We start from the raw sequence: 15,696 nt of genomic DNA, 5'->3' as shown, positions 1-15,696 counted from the left end.
CGTCGTAATACAGCTCGTAACGGTGGGCGGGTGAGAAAGAAGAAAAAAAAAGAAGAAAATTTGTCCGGTACCGACGATGAATACGGGATAAGCACGCGGACGTCACTTCTTTCTCGGCACACCTCGACACGAAGCCGTTACCTATCGCGGCCATATAGAGAGATTCTTTTTTTTCCCTTCACTGCATTTTTTTCAATTCGCGTCGTGCGCGCGCGCGCGAAACTCTGCACGAGCGAATACTTGACGGGAGTAGTGATTTCCATAAAATTATTACACCCTCGTGCGCTCATGCCAAAAAAATTTGCATACCGCGAGCATTCGAAACGCGACGAGAAAAAGAGAGAGAGAGAGCGAAATAAAAAGGTTTCGGCTTCCACTATTCCGCTCTAATCGTGTTTTCGTGTCCTCCTCCTCCGCGTGCGCTGCGCGAAACGTCGACACGGCTCTCTCTCGTGAAATATTTATCGTTTTTTCTCGCGCCGCATCGACGAGCACTTATGCCATTCTCGATACGGTTCCGGTGCAGCGTAGTGAGGCAATCTTCGATTTTTCGAGGGGTGGGGGCTCTTATGCGAATGGGAAAAAAACCGATGTTACCTTGCAGCAGAGAGAGATGGAAATGGTGAAAATATGTAACAATTTTTATATCCTTTCTATTAAAAATTTAATACATCGATATCTTCATATTATCTTACATCAATACAATAATAATATTACGATTGTTAAACATGATATTTTTGATACAATGTAGCGCTAACCTTTTTATATTATATAATACTATTCAGCGTTTAAATTAATACCCAACGCTTTTGTTTGCTTTATAAACTCGCCTTGTTAAAGGAAAATGTTATAAAAGGAATTCCCGATATATTTACATATTCGTGTTATATGATACCTCATTAAGCGCCGTTATATTACCGTGTTTAAAAAATAAATCGAGAAATATCTAAAAGTTTCCTTTTCTCAATACCGAATGGAATCTGTCCAGATTAAGTACTCTTAAGACGAGGATATCTCTAAAATGTAAAATGTCTTTAAAGAATCTTCCTACTTACAATACATTGGCCATTCTAGAGGAATATTAAAATCGCGAAATAGGATCTGAATTTCTTCAAAAAAAAAAGAATTAGATATTCGAAAGTCTAGTTCATCTTCGTATTCCGCAAACTCTCAGTCACCTTATAGTCGTGTGAAAAGCATTTATAATTCTAATCCTTTTTTTAACCCCGATTTTGATCCATTCGGAAGCATACTACGTCTGCTGCTCGACTAGTCCTTGTATTCGAGCATAACAAAGACACCCGAGATCCTGAGATGGTCGTCGACTCCGTTGTTCAGCGGCTAATTCGTCCGCAACTGGTAATCCCCGTTTTGTGTGATATAACGTACCCATGGCAGGGCTTGGTAGCCGCTCTTCTCAATTATCTTCAAATACCGTACTTGAATACCGGATGTGGTGAAGTACGGTATTTCGAACTTCACTTGTATGGGCGGTTTGCCCTCGACATCTTCGCCGACTACGGACGGCAGACCGAAGTGCGCCCTCATTAGATACTCCTTGCCGCCGGGAAAGGACTTAATGATCCAAGTGATGGCGCTCTGCTCCGGCGAATACTTGACGCTGCCGATTGTGGTCTTGAACTTGGGCGAGTCGGCGTCGTTCGGCACCGGGATCACGATCTCCACGTTGTTTGCCGTGGAACGGCGCTTGAACTGCGATCTCGCTTTTATCATGTACTCCACTCGGCTGTGAGCGTGCCGCTCAATCACAGATTCGATCCATATCAATGGTTTCACATGCGTATTCAGTCTGTACGACATCAGCTCGAACTCGCCGTCCGGTGGAATAAACGAGATCGTCCGGTCATTTTCGAAACGGGAGAGTCTGACGCACTGATGAAACTTGACGTCCTCCAGCTCCACGGATTTCGACTTGCCACGACCTGTCGACTCGAACAGAACCTTATCGTTGAGACCCAGCCTCAATTCCGGCATCCCCGATAAGTAGACTCTCATCTTTATGGCACCTACAATTTCCGAGCTCAAGACATTTCCATTGGCATTCGCCAGGAGGTTTACCGACTCTATTACATCGAGGAAAACTTCATTCTTGCGGTATTTGATACCCTCTGATCGCCACGAGACAGCGTTAGTCACAGCCATAGGAATTCTAGGTTGTATCTCCAATTTGTGACCCTCTTGAGTGATATATTCTTGCAGAATCTTACTGTCGGTGGTTTGAGGATAGCCAAAGTCCAGCAATTCATCCAGGAGTTCGTAAATAACGACAAAGTTGTCTCGTATACTCTCTTCCTCCAGTTCTTTAAAATACTCTTGCATGACATGCACCACTTTGTGCAAGAATACAAATACCAGGGATATATTGGCGTTCTTCTTCGTAGTGGACACAATGTACAGGTTGTTATATTTTATATATGCATATGTACACTCAGTAGTTTGGATGATGGGAGTAAGATTGCCTTCCTCCTCACGTTCCATTACAAGTGGCATAAACTTCTCAATAACACCAGTCTCGATGTCGCCACGGTAATTCCGCGAGATCAACACCTTGCCCTTTACGTCCAAAATATATATCGCTGACGTCGACATCTTGACTCAGGCTGCAAGCAAACAAAAAGAGAAAGGTTAATTATTCGTATTTTTAAATCCAACTATGAAATATAGACGATTACACATAAAGCTTTCCACGCTTAAGTTTGTTATAGGTATATAATTATTATTATTATCATCGTAATGACTCAAAGGATTAGTCATAGCAGACATTACTTGAGCATTTAGGTTATGGTCACCAAAATAAAACTCGAAGACGAAATTTCACGAGATTATTTGTGGAATAATTTGCGTTCTTTCGAGATAAAAGTTGTATAGAGATCAAGGAAGCGATTGTTAATATTAGGAAATTCCATTCTAATGTTTAACTGTGTGAAAATCGTATTGTGATAATCAGGAAATGGACGACCGTCGATATTTACCTTGATACACGATGTTTGAAGTAGAATCCTCCGAAACAGTCTTGCGTATTGTTTACATCTAAAGATACGATTTTTTTGTGAAACTGAGTCAACAAAACTGGTCGACGATAAAAAGTAAACCTTTCACCTTACGCCTCTGAACTGCCACTGTGGACCATCGTAGTTGCTCAAGGCTTGCAAGGTGGCCATCATACGCATGCGTCAACGGCTAACTTCCACGACGTATCGACCGCGTCGCTACGTGCTGTTCGAACATCGTAAAATAGAGATGCTCGTCGATACTTTATTATTAAAGTATATATTGTCAATTTATTCCAAATTAAATAATTTTTTACAGTGACGTGATTGATACACAATAACATCGTGTCATCATCAAATGATAATGAGATGCAGAATAATAATGAAAGTTAAATTTTAGATAAAAATTGCCATATGTATTCAATTAGTCTATCAACTATAATACTTTAATGCTTATTATACTTGAAATAATATTTTTTTTAATATTTTATGAAAATATTTGATACAAAATAATAATTTTCATTTGCTTAAAAAAATATTAATCTAGTAATACATGAGTAATGTATGTCCATACGATATCAAACTTTTTTAATTGCTAATTTATTAAAATTATTTATTTAATTTTTTCTTTAACTTTATAAACACAAAATCCATTATTAAAAAGGCATAAAAAATTTTCATTGTTGTCGCTTTTCCGTGATGTTGATCGGTTATCTCAATGCGCGCTGCACGTTAGATTCAACGCATAATAGAGAAAATATTAGGAATAGAAATAAATATTAAATATTAGAAAGAGCAATTTGAAATTATTTTACTTCAAATGGGAACGAAATGTATTAATTATTCTTAATTCTTAATTTTTAATTTATGATACGTTAATACACATACATTCTATTTTCTTGTTTTGTAATGAAATAATTCCAATTTTCTATTCTTAATATTTAATATTTATTCCTATTTTTAATATTTTCTTCATTGTGCGTTGGATCTTACTTTGCACTATTGAGCGGTTATCATTGCGAAAATTGCATACTTTGATAGTTTATATCTTGAGAAGGTTAATAGTGTATTACATTTAAAAGAGAAACTAAACGATGTAAGTTTTTTTGTTTAAACATTAATTTTTACACATGATTGTGATTACTGCAAGTATTTTTTTGTGTTTTATAGAAAATATTCAAAGTATTTTCTTTGAATTTTGATGCATTTTCGAATTCATTGTTTAAATCTATTTTGGACTTTGTCAAAGACATAACTCTATTAGTTTAACATAAATGTTTGGTCGAAATGCGGTCCGATGATTTATTTTCAAATTGTTTTGTACCAGGGATGGCGAACCTATGGCACGCGAGAAAAATTTATTGATGCGCAAAAGATTTATTGCATGAAATCAGTTCTATTTTTATTTATTTAAATCATCTAATTAAACATAATATTTGAACATAATAGTTTTAAATATTGAATAAATTTTGAAATTACGTATGCATTGCTAGTATTAAGAAAATAAATGTTATTTTTCTTTTATAAAAATTTTATTTTTATTTTTTAATGATACCACACATTATCCATTATTATACATATTTTTTTTATTTTTTAAGCTAAAGCATAAAAGAGTTCACCATCTCTGCTCTACACTATACATTTGTGTAATAACATAATTACAAATTTAATTAATTTTCACATGTGAATAACAAGATTTTTGTTAAATAATGCTCTAAATTGTGATGCGACAATAATGGTCTAGTAATCATAAAAACTATAGGTACGAATTTCTTCAGGATTTATTGAGCGACTTAACAAAAATCGGTCGAGACACGAATGAATCTCGCCGGATTTGGGTGCCGAAAAAAAAGTTACTGTAGAGTCAAGAGAATCTAAGAGAACACCTGGTAAAACTACACGGCGTTCATTGTCCGTTAATTCCGACTTATTCGAGCAGATACAAATATTTCTAAAATCGCACTTAATACAGCAACGGAGGTAAATCCGATCTAAGGCATTTTAATCTGTACTCCGTGTTTCACGAAACATTAAATCCTACTTGAAGCCGTTTCGTAGAAAGCGCGCTGTATCTCCGGCAAAGTAGCGCCTTCCGACATTAAGATTCTATACAACTGGAAGTCATTTAATCTCGGCGGAAGATTTCAGCGCCGGCCACTCCATGAAGTAGGAGCGATAGCGTACTGCAGGATATTTCGTTCCGAGTTTGAAAACATAGAAAATAAAGCCGAGACTGTTGCAAGGCAAATTCGACGAACAAGAATCGCGCGCTTTTCTCTTCCGAAGTGAGCTTTTCAGATCATGCTTATTATGTAAACTGCTTAAAATTTAAATAACATAAATCAGTGAATAAAAATGGATTGTATGTTTTATCGGATAGCTTTTAATATTATCGCTTTAAAAGATAAAGTAATTAAATTAAAATTTATTTCTCTTCAGCAAACACAAGATAAATAATTCACATCTGAGAAATTAATATGCGAAAAGTTAATTAAATGAATTAAAATTGACAATGTATAATTTTGAATCTTACAAATAAATCTCAAGTTGTAAACAACTCATACGCTTACCTCGCTAACGCAGTGCTATCGATTTTCTAGCGCTGCCGAATATGCTGATAGACGCGATGGTATCGGCTGCATTAAACCGACTGCAAATACACGTCGATAGTGATTGCCGGCTTACAGATCCTGGCGAAATAAAACGCTCTCGCGCGTTTCCCCGAAAAGCTTCGACACGCACGACATGTTGCATTGCGCAGTATAAAAGTGCATCAACAGAATGTGAGCCATTGCAGTTTTTTTTATAAGCTGTTGATGTTTACTATCTTCTTTTTTTTTTATGTAACGTTGCGTTATAACACTGATATTACGCTTTACAAAAGTAAATTGTTCAAAAAACAAGTGAACAAAAAAAGTATTATGTTTGTTATTTTCGTGCAATCGACGTTCACTAAAATTGATCTATCAAAGATTTTAATTGAGAGTCGCGATTTGCAATGCTGTTTTGTACACAGCATGTTTGATATAGCGCTAAAATGCGATTTGTGCCCTGTGCGTAAAAGCTCGAACTCGTCTAATCGATTTAACGTTTATAACAGCCATCAAAAGGCGCACTTCCGGCCGCCGTCCGAAAATCACCGCTGTACTCGTTCAACTATTCACAAGCGGTCGGGTCCAACCATGTTATCTGCGGTCACCGTGACATACCCCATTAAATACTTCGATCACGCTTATTTTCGTTCAGTGGCGCCTCTCCCATGACTTTATAATTTGATTTTAGAAAAACCAAAGTGTTATATTAAGTGACATATTGGAGTAGGTTTTTGATTTGTCTTACTAACAAATATAAATTATGTCTGCATGTTTTTGAAAATTACGGCGTCTAAATGTGATTTAGAATCTCACTTTGCACTTAATTCATTATGCATAAACGACAAATATAGATGCCAATTAAAAAAATATAATACGGTAAAAGGAATAAATTTTCAAAAAAATACATGTCACATTTATGTAGGTACTTGTGATGTAGCAATTTGATATACAATTTATTTGGTTTTCACTAAATGTATTTTGTGAAATATTTTGCTTAATACGATTGAGATGTAATAGCACGGTTCACTCGAATATAAAAATAGAAAATTACTTTTTTCGCTATGGGCTGGATTAAAATCTGCCGCGAAAGGTAATTAAATTTTCAAAGCAGTTTTTCCACGGAAATAAATTTTAATCGCGGTTATTGAGACACGCGGCATACATAGTAATACAGTACGTTGCAAAAAATTGCGATAAATTTTCAGCTTAAGCAACTGTGACTGGACGAAATAGAGCGGCTTTCTCTAATGAATACATTAACGAGCGATGAGCGACCGGCGGACCGATGCGTCCGCGCATGTGATCAAGTTCTCGAGTTGTTTTAGCATAAAATATTGAATAGATACGGATCGGATGGTGGCGCCAGATGTGTTTGCTCGATAAACATTTCTCAGTATTTAGGAAAACAAGCTTGGTCCGGGCGCGAGTGGCCTCTCGTTGAATCCCGATTTCCTATTTTCAATTGAATTTCAGCTCACCGCGAAGCGCTGTACCCTGATAAATATTTCATACCGATCTCTGTCCGCACACATAGCATCATCGCGAATATTATTATATATAGGTATGTCTTCATGCTTCCTCTGTAAAACGCGTGTTTGCGGAAAATAGTGAAATGTGGGAACAGCGATAAGTGAATGTACGCATATCAATGAAGTGTACAGTCGTATTATCACATTAAAAATTGTAATTAACGAATATAATATCAATATTGCTGTTACTCGAATAATAATATTGATTATAAATATTACTTGAATATGTAACGAATTGTTCGATACTGCCGACTAAACAGCATTTCCTTTTTCGAGGAAGCTAACAGCATTTCCCGACCGTGAATTAATCATGAGCTTGAAAATCATTCGTCGTGCACGGCTTATACATCCGACTTAGGAGTGCCGACCGGGCGAATATTTACAGTGGAGCACGATCAGACCGTGCTGTGAATCGCATACTGTTTGTGGCACATTCCACGAGAGATTCCGTTGTAATTGAACGAGGCTGACTCGATTATAAAGTCAAATCATCGGCAGGTGGTGAGCTGAGAAGTTCTTCTTCCGTGAGTGAATGCGTTTCGCCTTTGACTACCCTCATCCCGCACTTCCCTCTTTTTCACTCGCTTTTCCCGCAAGCTAGCGCTACAGACAATGGTGGGCGTCTTGAGAGGATTCCTATTTTAATCCGCGAGTCATTGCAAAAAGACTGCTTTGAGAAATTTAGGAAATTCCTAAACTCGCGCAAATTGCTGACATGCAAATTACCGGCCTATTGAAGTGCGAGGAAACTCGACAGGAATAGAACTAAATTGAAAAATGGAATTGTTTTCGAATCTTTGGAATAGTTCTCCGTCTTACGTTACCGGCTTTAATTGATCATGAAAGCTGTTAAGGAATGTTGAAACATAATGCAATAACGGAGGCTCTTTCTATGTAATTTAATGCTGTTCCACTATATAAAAAGTTTAAGACCGTTTATTGCCTTCACTTATTGCGAGATCAACTTATTTTCAAAATATTATGTAAAAATTTTGAAAATAATATCTGTATTATAATAACGTAATACGAATTAAATTCAATAAGTACATAATTATTGAGAAATTATAAAATAATAATAAACGACAAATTCATAGAAGCGTAAAATCTAGCCGGACTGGCGGCTGGCTTGAAAAATGACGAGGCTCGACGCAAAAGCTGCAGCACGGAGCGGAGCATCGTCAATATCGATTTCTTTCGCTCGATTCACACGGATGAAACGTCAAACTGAAGATAAAGTGGCGTAGTACAAGGCTGGAGGCCTCGCACTCGCGCAGTTACATTACACGTCTATTCCTAGAGCCGTCCTCCTCTGGGAACGGCGAGCGGCTATATCGAGAGGGCGAAAGTTAGAGTCGCTCGGGGCATCGGTGCGACCGATAATTGAGGCTTGAATTAAATTAGCCCCAGTTCCATTCCAGAACGACTGAAAGTCTCGCGCGTTGCTCGCGCGATAACCGAATTGACCTCGCGTCGGCCGATCTAATCGTGATTATCGATCACCGCTCTTACGCCGAGATTTCATTAGGATCGATATCGCTCCGCAGTTAAATCGGTTAGGCAAGATGCATAATGGATTAAGCAAACGCACGTGAGCCCGATAACGATTGAACTTTCCCTTTGACTCGCTGCTCCCTGCGGGACAATCGCCTCTTCTCTTGCGGTCACAATAATAATTCTTACCATGCGAAACGTATCGTCATTCGAGCGCGCGATAGCGCGGCACGAGGAATACGCGGCATAAATTGCGGTATCATAATGAAGCAGGGAGCCCGTGTACGGCGCATCGATTTGCGAAAAATAAACCGGAACAAGGAACTTTATCTCGTATTTCTCCGCGACTTAGAAAGTTCTGAATATCAAAGTTGTAATTTATCGTAAGAACTTATTCCCGCGGCGACCACCGTATCTATTATCGTCGCCAATTTTTCGCTTTGAGAAAATGCACTGTCGATGTACACCGCGGAGAATGCGATATGACGCACAACTGCCAAAAGATATATCGTATATTTCTCTCGTCCGACTCGTTGCCATCCATTTACGTTAAATAAATCATATTACGTAATAACGTACCGAGTTATAATATACGGCGACACGGAAACGCATCCGCGCCGAGTAAATGGATTTACTTAAAAGTTTAATAATACAAGCAATAATTTATATGCGCTGTAGGAAGCTACAGCGGAAATCCATTAGAACACCGATGATAAAAACTAATAAAATGATTTAAAAAATAATTAATTTTTTATTTTTGCTTGAAAAAAAAAATTGCTGCAGGCATATATATACTAATAAAGTAGAGGACCAAAGGGAATGTAACAAATTTCAAAGCGAGACCTATCTCTTCGTGTTTGCAATCGAGCAAGAAGAAATTGCTTTGTACTTTGGTAATCTCATAATCTGCTTTCTAATTAATTTTTTTCCCCCGCGAGAGATCTGAATTCGCGCAACCGCCGCGAATGAAAAGAAAACTCTTGCCCGATCCGAATCGCGCCGATCGCTATCGAAAGGGATAATAGTGAAGATTAAAAATTTAAATCAACCATTTGGGGCGATGCGGTTAGCGAGCGAGAAAGTTCGCGGATCCGCCGCCGTTAACCCTAAGCGGGAGAGAGCGTGGAGGAAAGTGGCGAAAAGGGAAGGGGAGTGGGGAGTTGAGAGGGATTGAAAGCGGAAGGAGAGGGTTGATCAGCGAGATGTCCTGCGGGGAAGGTAAGTTTCTCGGTGCAATCAGTGCCTCGCTATCTCTCTACCCTTCCAGCAGCCCCTCCGCGCCGCTGCTCCGTTCTCGCTCCTCTCGACATCAACCACCTCGTCGTTGTGTCTGTAGCACCGCTGTAGCACTCACTTTCCTTCTTCTCGTTCCCGACAACGCGGGACTTAAGATAATGCGGCCGTTCGCAACCCGTGGTTTATCCGCCTGCGAAGTTTGCCGGCGCTTTTTGCACGCCCGCGCCCGAACCCGCGTCGAGATTTAATAATGATAGCATTGTTTTGAGAGCAAGCATCGAAAGCGATATAAATTTGATGAATCAAATTTTTTTATCTCGAAACGTAACAAAGTGCGTTTTGCGTTAATAACGGGCAACATAATTGCCCGTGTTTATTTCGTGTTTAATGAAATTTCTAAACGTTTATTAAATCCCAACAAATAGTTTGCCGTAACAAGAGAGATAATGAAATGAAATGAAGGTAACTCATGGGTTTCGCTCTCTCAATGTACATTTAATATATAATATATAATCGTACAAGTATTTAGCTTGGGGTTTAAGGGCAAATACGGAATTTAATTTCGGCGACGCAACGGCGGGATCCGATTTATATAATGGCCGATCGGTGCGTTGCGTCGATCGCCTAGTGGGATTAATTAATAAAGTGATTGATTCGGTTAAATGCATTAATCGTGCAGCAAGCCGCACACGCTCGCGCGCGCGCGACCGGACCGGCGAATTCCATAAATTCGGAACTGCCGATCGATCGGATCGCGCGTCCGTTCATCAGCGCGTCGCGGATTCGCCGCAAAACCGGACACGGTATCGAATGGATCAACGATTTGAAAAAAAAAGAAGTGATGAATGGCAATCTCGCGTCGGCGTTTGTTCGCATTGATAGGCCTATTGTTGTAATTATAAGCGTGAACAAAAGGCTATTCTTGCGAATGATAACTACGGATAAAAAGAGTAGACTCCATCATTCCGCATTCTCTCAATTTTGCTCATCTGGAAATAGCGTAATATCCGCAATAGTATTATGAATAATTTCAATTCGCATTTTTCTCGTCGCTGTGACGTCACTTGCGGAAACTTTCATGCGAAAATTTTTTCATTACTGAAAATAAAACGACAAATCTTGCGGAGATGTTCCGCACTATATTGAATTTTTTCGTTTGTTCACAGGACCGAGCAAGCCTGCTTCCCGACGTCCGAGCCTGCTGCATCTCATCGCCGATGATAGCGGAGGCCGGGCCGTTCCCTAACTTTCTTATTCAAGATGTTTTGAGAGCAATTTAACTTGGACTCGGGTTGAAGGGTGGCAGTTCCAGTGGTGGGGCTAAACGGAATAAAACGCGCGGAAGGAAAGCGACCGGCTTCGCGAGCCGCGATGCGGGAATTCGGTGGGGCGGCTCGCGCGACAAAGTTGCCCGGTTTATCGCGAGCGAATTAGACAGTTGTCGGGATATCGTCGGGGAGTGGTGCTCATCCTTCCGTCGTGATACATCACACTCGGCTGGCACCGACCGATTCGGCTCTTCACCGACGACCAAGGTCGCCGTACGGTTATGCTGGTGGCGTCGCTGCAGGTGGCCGCCAGCAAATGCTGTCATGCCGCTGCCATGCCAGCCGGCGGCCAGGAGCCGGCCGCTGGTCGCGACAAGGACCCAGATCAGGCCCAGTCGCTGCTTCCCGCGCCTAGGATTCGCGCTGCTGCTGCCGCCGCTGATCGTCCTGCTAATCCTGACCGGCCGTGGTCGCGCGGCTTCCGCCGGACAGCCTGCGACACGCTACGCCTCGCGCATCGTCGAGACGAAGAGCGGACAGATACGTGGAATACTTCAGGTGTGTATCGATTCTTCTCGCTCACCGCGCTGAGAGGGGATGGTGAAGGGGGGGGGGGGGAGGAAGAAAAGAAAGAGACGGAGAAAGAGGAGATTGACAGGTGGGAGTGCGAGGTATCGAGCGACGAATCACCATCCCCTCGACGCAGGATTTCGGTATCCTGCGGGTGGACTGGACACATAGTAAAGCCCGCGCTCGCTCGGACACGGCCCGTTGTAAATAGCGGATCGTGATTCGCGGATCGGCCCGTCCGCGGCAGTATTACGCGGCACGTCGCTGTTTCCGCGATGCGCGCACAACGAAAAGGGAGATTTATCATCGGTTTGACCCTGCAGAAGCGAAATTTTTCTATTCGGCATTGCTCGGCGGCGAATCGCACGCTCGAGAGCGTCGATTATCCGTGACAACATTATTAATACGTTATTTTTTATAATTCCGAAACTTGGTTTTTTCTTTTTTTTTTTGCGATGAACCTATCTCGCGCGGAGAAAGAAAAGAAGAATGTTTCTTCCGTTCTTTATCCGTGATTGATCTCGAACGTCGCTGTGAAGTTGAATCAGGTATTTCGCGGGCAATCGATCACGGTGCTTTTCGCGCGAATCAATTCTTCGTGTTTATAGAGGGACTGAGCCGCGGTTATGATAGTGGATATGATGACATGGATATGATGACATGGATATTTGGATACTATGTGTACAGGATGGGATAATATCTTGAACACGAATTAATCTCTTGCTGCAATTCATGTGCGAAATGTGAATCAATTTTGGTCAAGAGTTGTATACAACCGGTTGTATCCATCTGTACATCTTGTTAGTTAATATCGAAATAATAATTATGATAATACCGGTGCGCGCACTGTATTCACAATGCTGCCAGCAATCATATTAATATTAATTTCCGTTTTAACAATATGTCTGTTTGCACTAATTATCGATATCGATAACTACGTAACGTTGACGGTATTGCTAACGCTTTTAACATGCAAAATTGAAAAGGATTCCGCGCACCAGCGTTTTTACGCCGCGAAATTGTTAATCGCGACACGCGTTCGGCAAAAACAGAAATAAGGATTTAATGTCTCTCATTAACATCCCGTGGAACGTCGGCGCGCGCCGGCGCATTAATCTTGCGATTTCAATTATTTCCGCACCGCTGTCTTCCCGCCACCTCTTAAATTTGACCACCTTACTATGTATTCTTCTTCTTTTCTTGTATTTTATTCCCTTTGTCCCTCTTTTTGCTCCATCACTTCTTGCGTCCAATCTAATCGTCGTTCTCAGTGTCCAACACCTTTTTCCTTTTTTTTTCTTCTTCTCGTTGCTCACCGACGTACTCTTTCATTAAATGCGTTACTGTCCTCCCTATCACTCTCGCAAACTTCGCAGACCTCCCGGCTTTTCTTTCCGCTCTGGCGTCAGTTTCTCCTCTCTTACCATCTCTTTAACTTATTACCGCACCTAAATCTTGCTGTCGACCCGACGTTGAAACTTCCTTTCGCCTGCTAAGTATCTTTACCGGTCGATAGCTCTTATACCCCCCCTTTGCGTTTTTTTCTTTCCTCATCGTGTTCTATAGTGTTCTAATTAACCGAGAACGCGCGTGCTGCGCTCGTTAGCTTTCCCGACGTATTTTCCCAGTTAAACACATATTTTCTTAGGGGAGCGTAGCACGACTGCTCTCGTCGTGAGGCAAAAGGAAAAAGTGTATTTTATATACATATATAATAACGAAAAACAAGCTGCAATTGTGCAATTTGAAATTTTACAATCGGAATTAAAAAAGAAGAATTAGATCCTGAATTGATAGGACAGCGGAAAAATTCCCATTTGATCCTCCGCCTATTTCCGATATACACTCTGTAGCCGTGAGCCAGTCGGAGCGGAAACTAAAAGCGGTTCGATATCTCGATTGCTCCGAACGACAGCAAAATTTTTCCAGGAGACAATCCGCTGGCAGCTCGTCTATCGGCGCCGACGCGTTTTCACAACACCGATCAGTCAGAGTGGGCGAGGCCGATTTGACGTTTACTGCGGCATTCGCTACGCCGGATGGTAGACATCAATTACGTCTAATAGATATTCATATCGACAAGAGGCTGGATCGATGGACGTCCGATGAGTCTCTCGCGCGGCGTTCAATGTGAATTTCGCGTTCCGCGTTAAAGTATCCGCGGGCGGGATATCGTCGGTCTCCCATCCCGCGTGTGGCTTCACGTCGTCGAAAATAAATTTGCCGCAGCCGCGGGTAGGCGCGGGGAATGCGGAGGGCGGAGTGAGGTGAGAGGGGAGAAATCGGTCAATTTGACGCTCCGGTATCAATTCGCGCGGAATCACCGGAGCTGTCTGACAATAACGCGACCATGCCGATGCGCGAAAAAGTAAGCTTTTGTATCCCCCGCGCGTTATTTAACTCTCTCTGACGCTTGACATTTACGCGGCGTCATTGCGCACGGAATTACGAATCGAAATTGCGTCCGTCGAAAAAGGATCGTGCGGGCGTGTTAAATCGGAAGCCAATCGCGCGCACCGACGTCGAAATTTCGTCTCGGCGCGTAGCAGGCTCTCTGCTTGCAGCTTCTGTGTGCGTAAGACGTACATGCGAATTATGCAGGATATTTGAACGACGTGAAACTTTGATATTTCAGAACAATGCAAACTTATTAACTATTGCTGAGTGAAGAGCGAAATAATTGAAGCGTTTACGAGCGGTGCGAGCGAAGGGAATCGACGATTCGCAGAAGCCCGCTTTAAATACGCCAGTCGTGTCTAAAGCGGATCTTATATATTACGGGTGCGATCTATCCTCGTTCTCAGCGTTTTGCCGGTGCACAGTCTCTCTTTCCTCGTGCACGATTGTGAAAGAGACGCCGCGTGGATTACGTGTAAGCGCGCGCGCGCGCGCGCGAGCGAGCGTATGTACGTAACGGCGTCTCGCGATTGAAACATCCGTGCGCGGATCAGACTCAGGCGGTGAGTCGCTTTGGCAGGAATTGCGGATCCGCAATTTACCGGCCTTTTTTCGCCCCGGCAGTCCCCGGGCGGATGGATGGATAACGAGAAAACTTTTTCGCTCAGGACGCCTCGTGGCCTTTACATTACGTCGTAACGTGCCGCACAACTCACGCTCGTCGTTTTTTGTTCGCCCTCGTGCTCACGCTCGTGCTCGCGTTTCGCCGTTCGCCGGTCCATTTCGCACGATTGAGCGCTATACGTTTTCGCCGGAGGAAAACATTGCTCTGTCAAACGCGCCCCGGCTACACAACGACCGCTCGCTCTTCTCCCGTGATGTATAAGCAGAATTGTTTTGCATATTGCTGCTCGCGCGCGCGCGCGCGTCTCTCAGCCGCAGACCGCCGCCGATCGCCGTCGGATCACGCGCTGTGCGCGATTACAATTACGATTGCGGCTACGTCACGCTCAAAATGCATCGATCTTGATATATTGATAACGAGACGTATTAGAATATTTATTAATCCCTTTATGAAACGGAGCTTATGCACCGGATGTGTTGAATTTTGTATGCGCGCCGAATCCATACTAAAATCTAGGTCGATTTGATTCGTATATCATCCCTATCAAAGGTGCGCTATCCTTCTTCGAGATATGAGAAGCGTAATTCGAATGTTAAACGCAGATTCTCCCATGTTATATCCATCGATAAAAAATGGAAATATAGTTTCTCATTTATTTATTTATGCAAGTTTCTCGACGAGCAAGATCGCGTTAATTGCATTTCCAATTTTATCCAAGGGAAATGTACGCAGAAAAAAATTATTTATAGGTGCGCATTTTAATACAGTTATTGCGTGCGGTTACGAGTTTTCCCCGTACTTTGAAGCCGTAGCGCATGTTGAAGCGCTTTATAAATTTTCCCTCTCGCAACGCATAGTAATTCCTCCCCCGCGAAACTACGTCTACGCGATATTCACTATCGCGGAATATTTTTTTTTTTTTTTGTTCGTTCGTACTCCAAAACGCGTTCATCGTCGGCCCGATTGGCATTGCAA

The 15,696-nt window shown here is 41.8% G+C and overlaps 2 protein-coding genes across 7 annotated transcripts in view; one reads left to right on the top strand and one right to left on the bottom strand.

The window, feature by feature from the left end:
* LOC105677977 (neuroligin-1-like) overlaps positions 1 to 15,696 on the top strand; it is a 200,330-nt gene that overhangs the window by 156,725 nt on the left and 27,909 nt on the right. For 5 of the 6 annotated variants that reach the window (XM_067361303.1, XM_067361304.1, XM_067361306.1 and 2 more), the window contains one exon: positions 11,028 to 11,687. In XM_067361303.1, the coding sequence (XP_067217404.1) occupies positions 11,454 to 11,687 (234 nt within the window). In that variant the 5' untranslated portion in view covers positions 11,028 to 11,453. Of the gene's footprint in view, positions 1 to 11,027; positions 11,688 to 11,753; positions 12,248 to 15,696 lie in introns of those variants that run through there. The other variant, XM_067361307.1, reaches the window with a different exon arrangement.
* Positions 640 to 3,185, bottom strand: AP-1mu (adaptor protein complex 1, mu subunit). The gene is made up of 2 exons (XM_012376909.2): positions 2,994 to 3,185; positions 640 to 2,621 (listed from the first exon to the last, which is right to left on the bottom strand). Exon 2 carries the CDS (start codon positions 2,608 to 2,610, stop codon positions 1,342 to 1,344), a length of 1,269 nt encoding a protein of 422 aa, XP_012232332.1. The 5' UTR covers positions 2,611 to 2,621; positions 2,994 to 3,185; the 3' UTR covers positions 640 to 1,341.

Source organism: Linepithema humile, chromosome 1, assembly GCF_040581485.1.
Source record: "Linepithema humile isolate Giens D197 chromosome 1, Lhum_UNIL_v1.0, whole genome shotgun sequence".
Lineage (NCBI taxonomy): Eukaryota > Metazoa > Arthropoda > Insecta > Hymenoptera > Formicidae > Linepithema > Linepithema humile.
The sequence above is the reverse complement of the archived record's forward strand: the minus strand, read 5'-3'. Positions and strand labels throughout refer to the sequence as shown.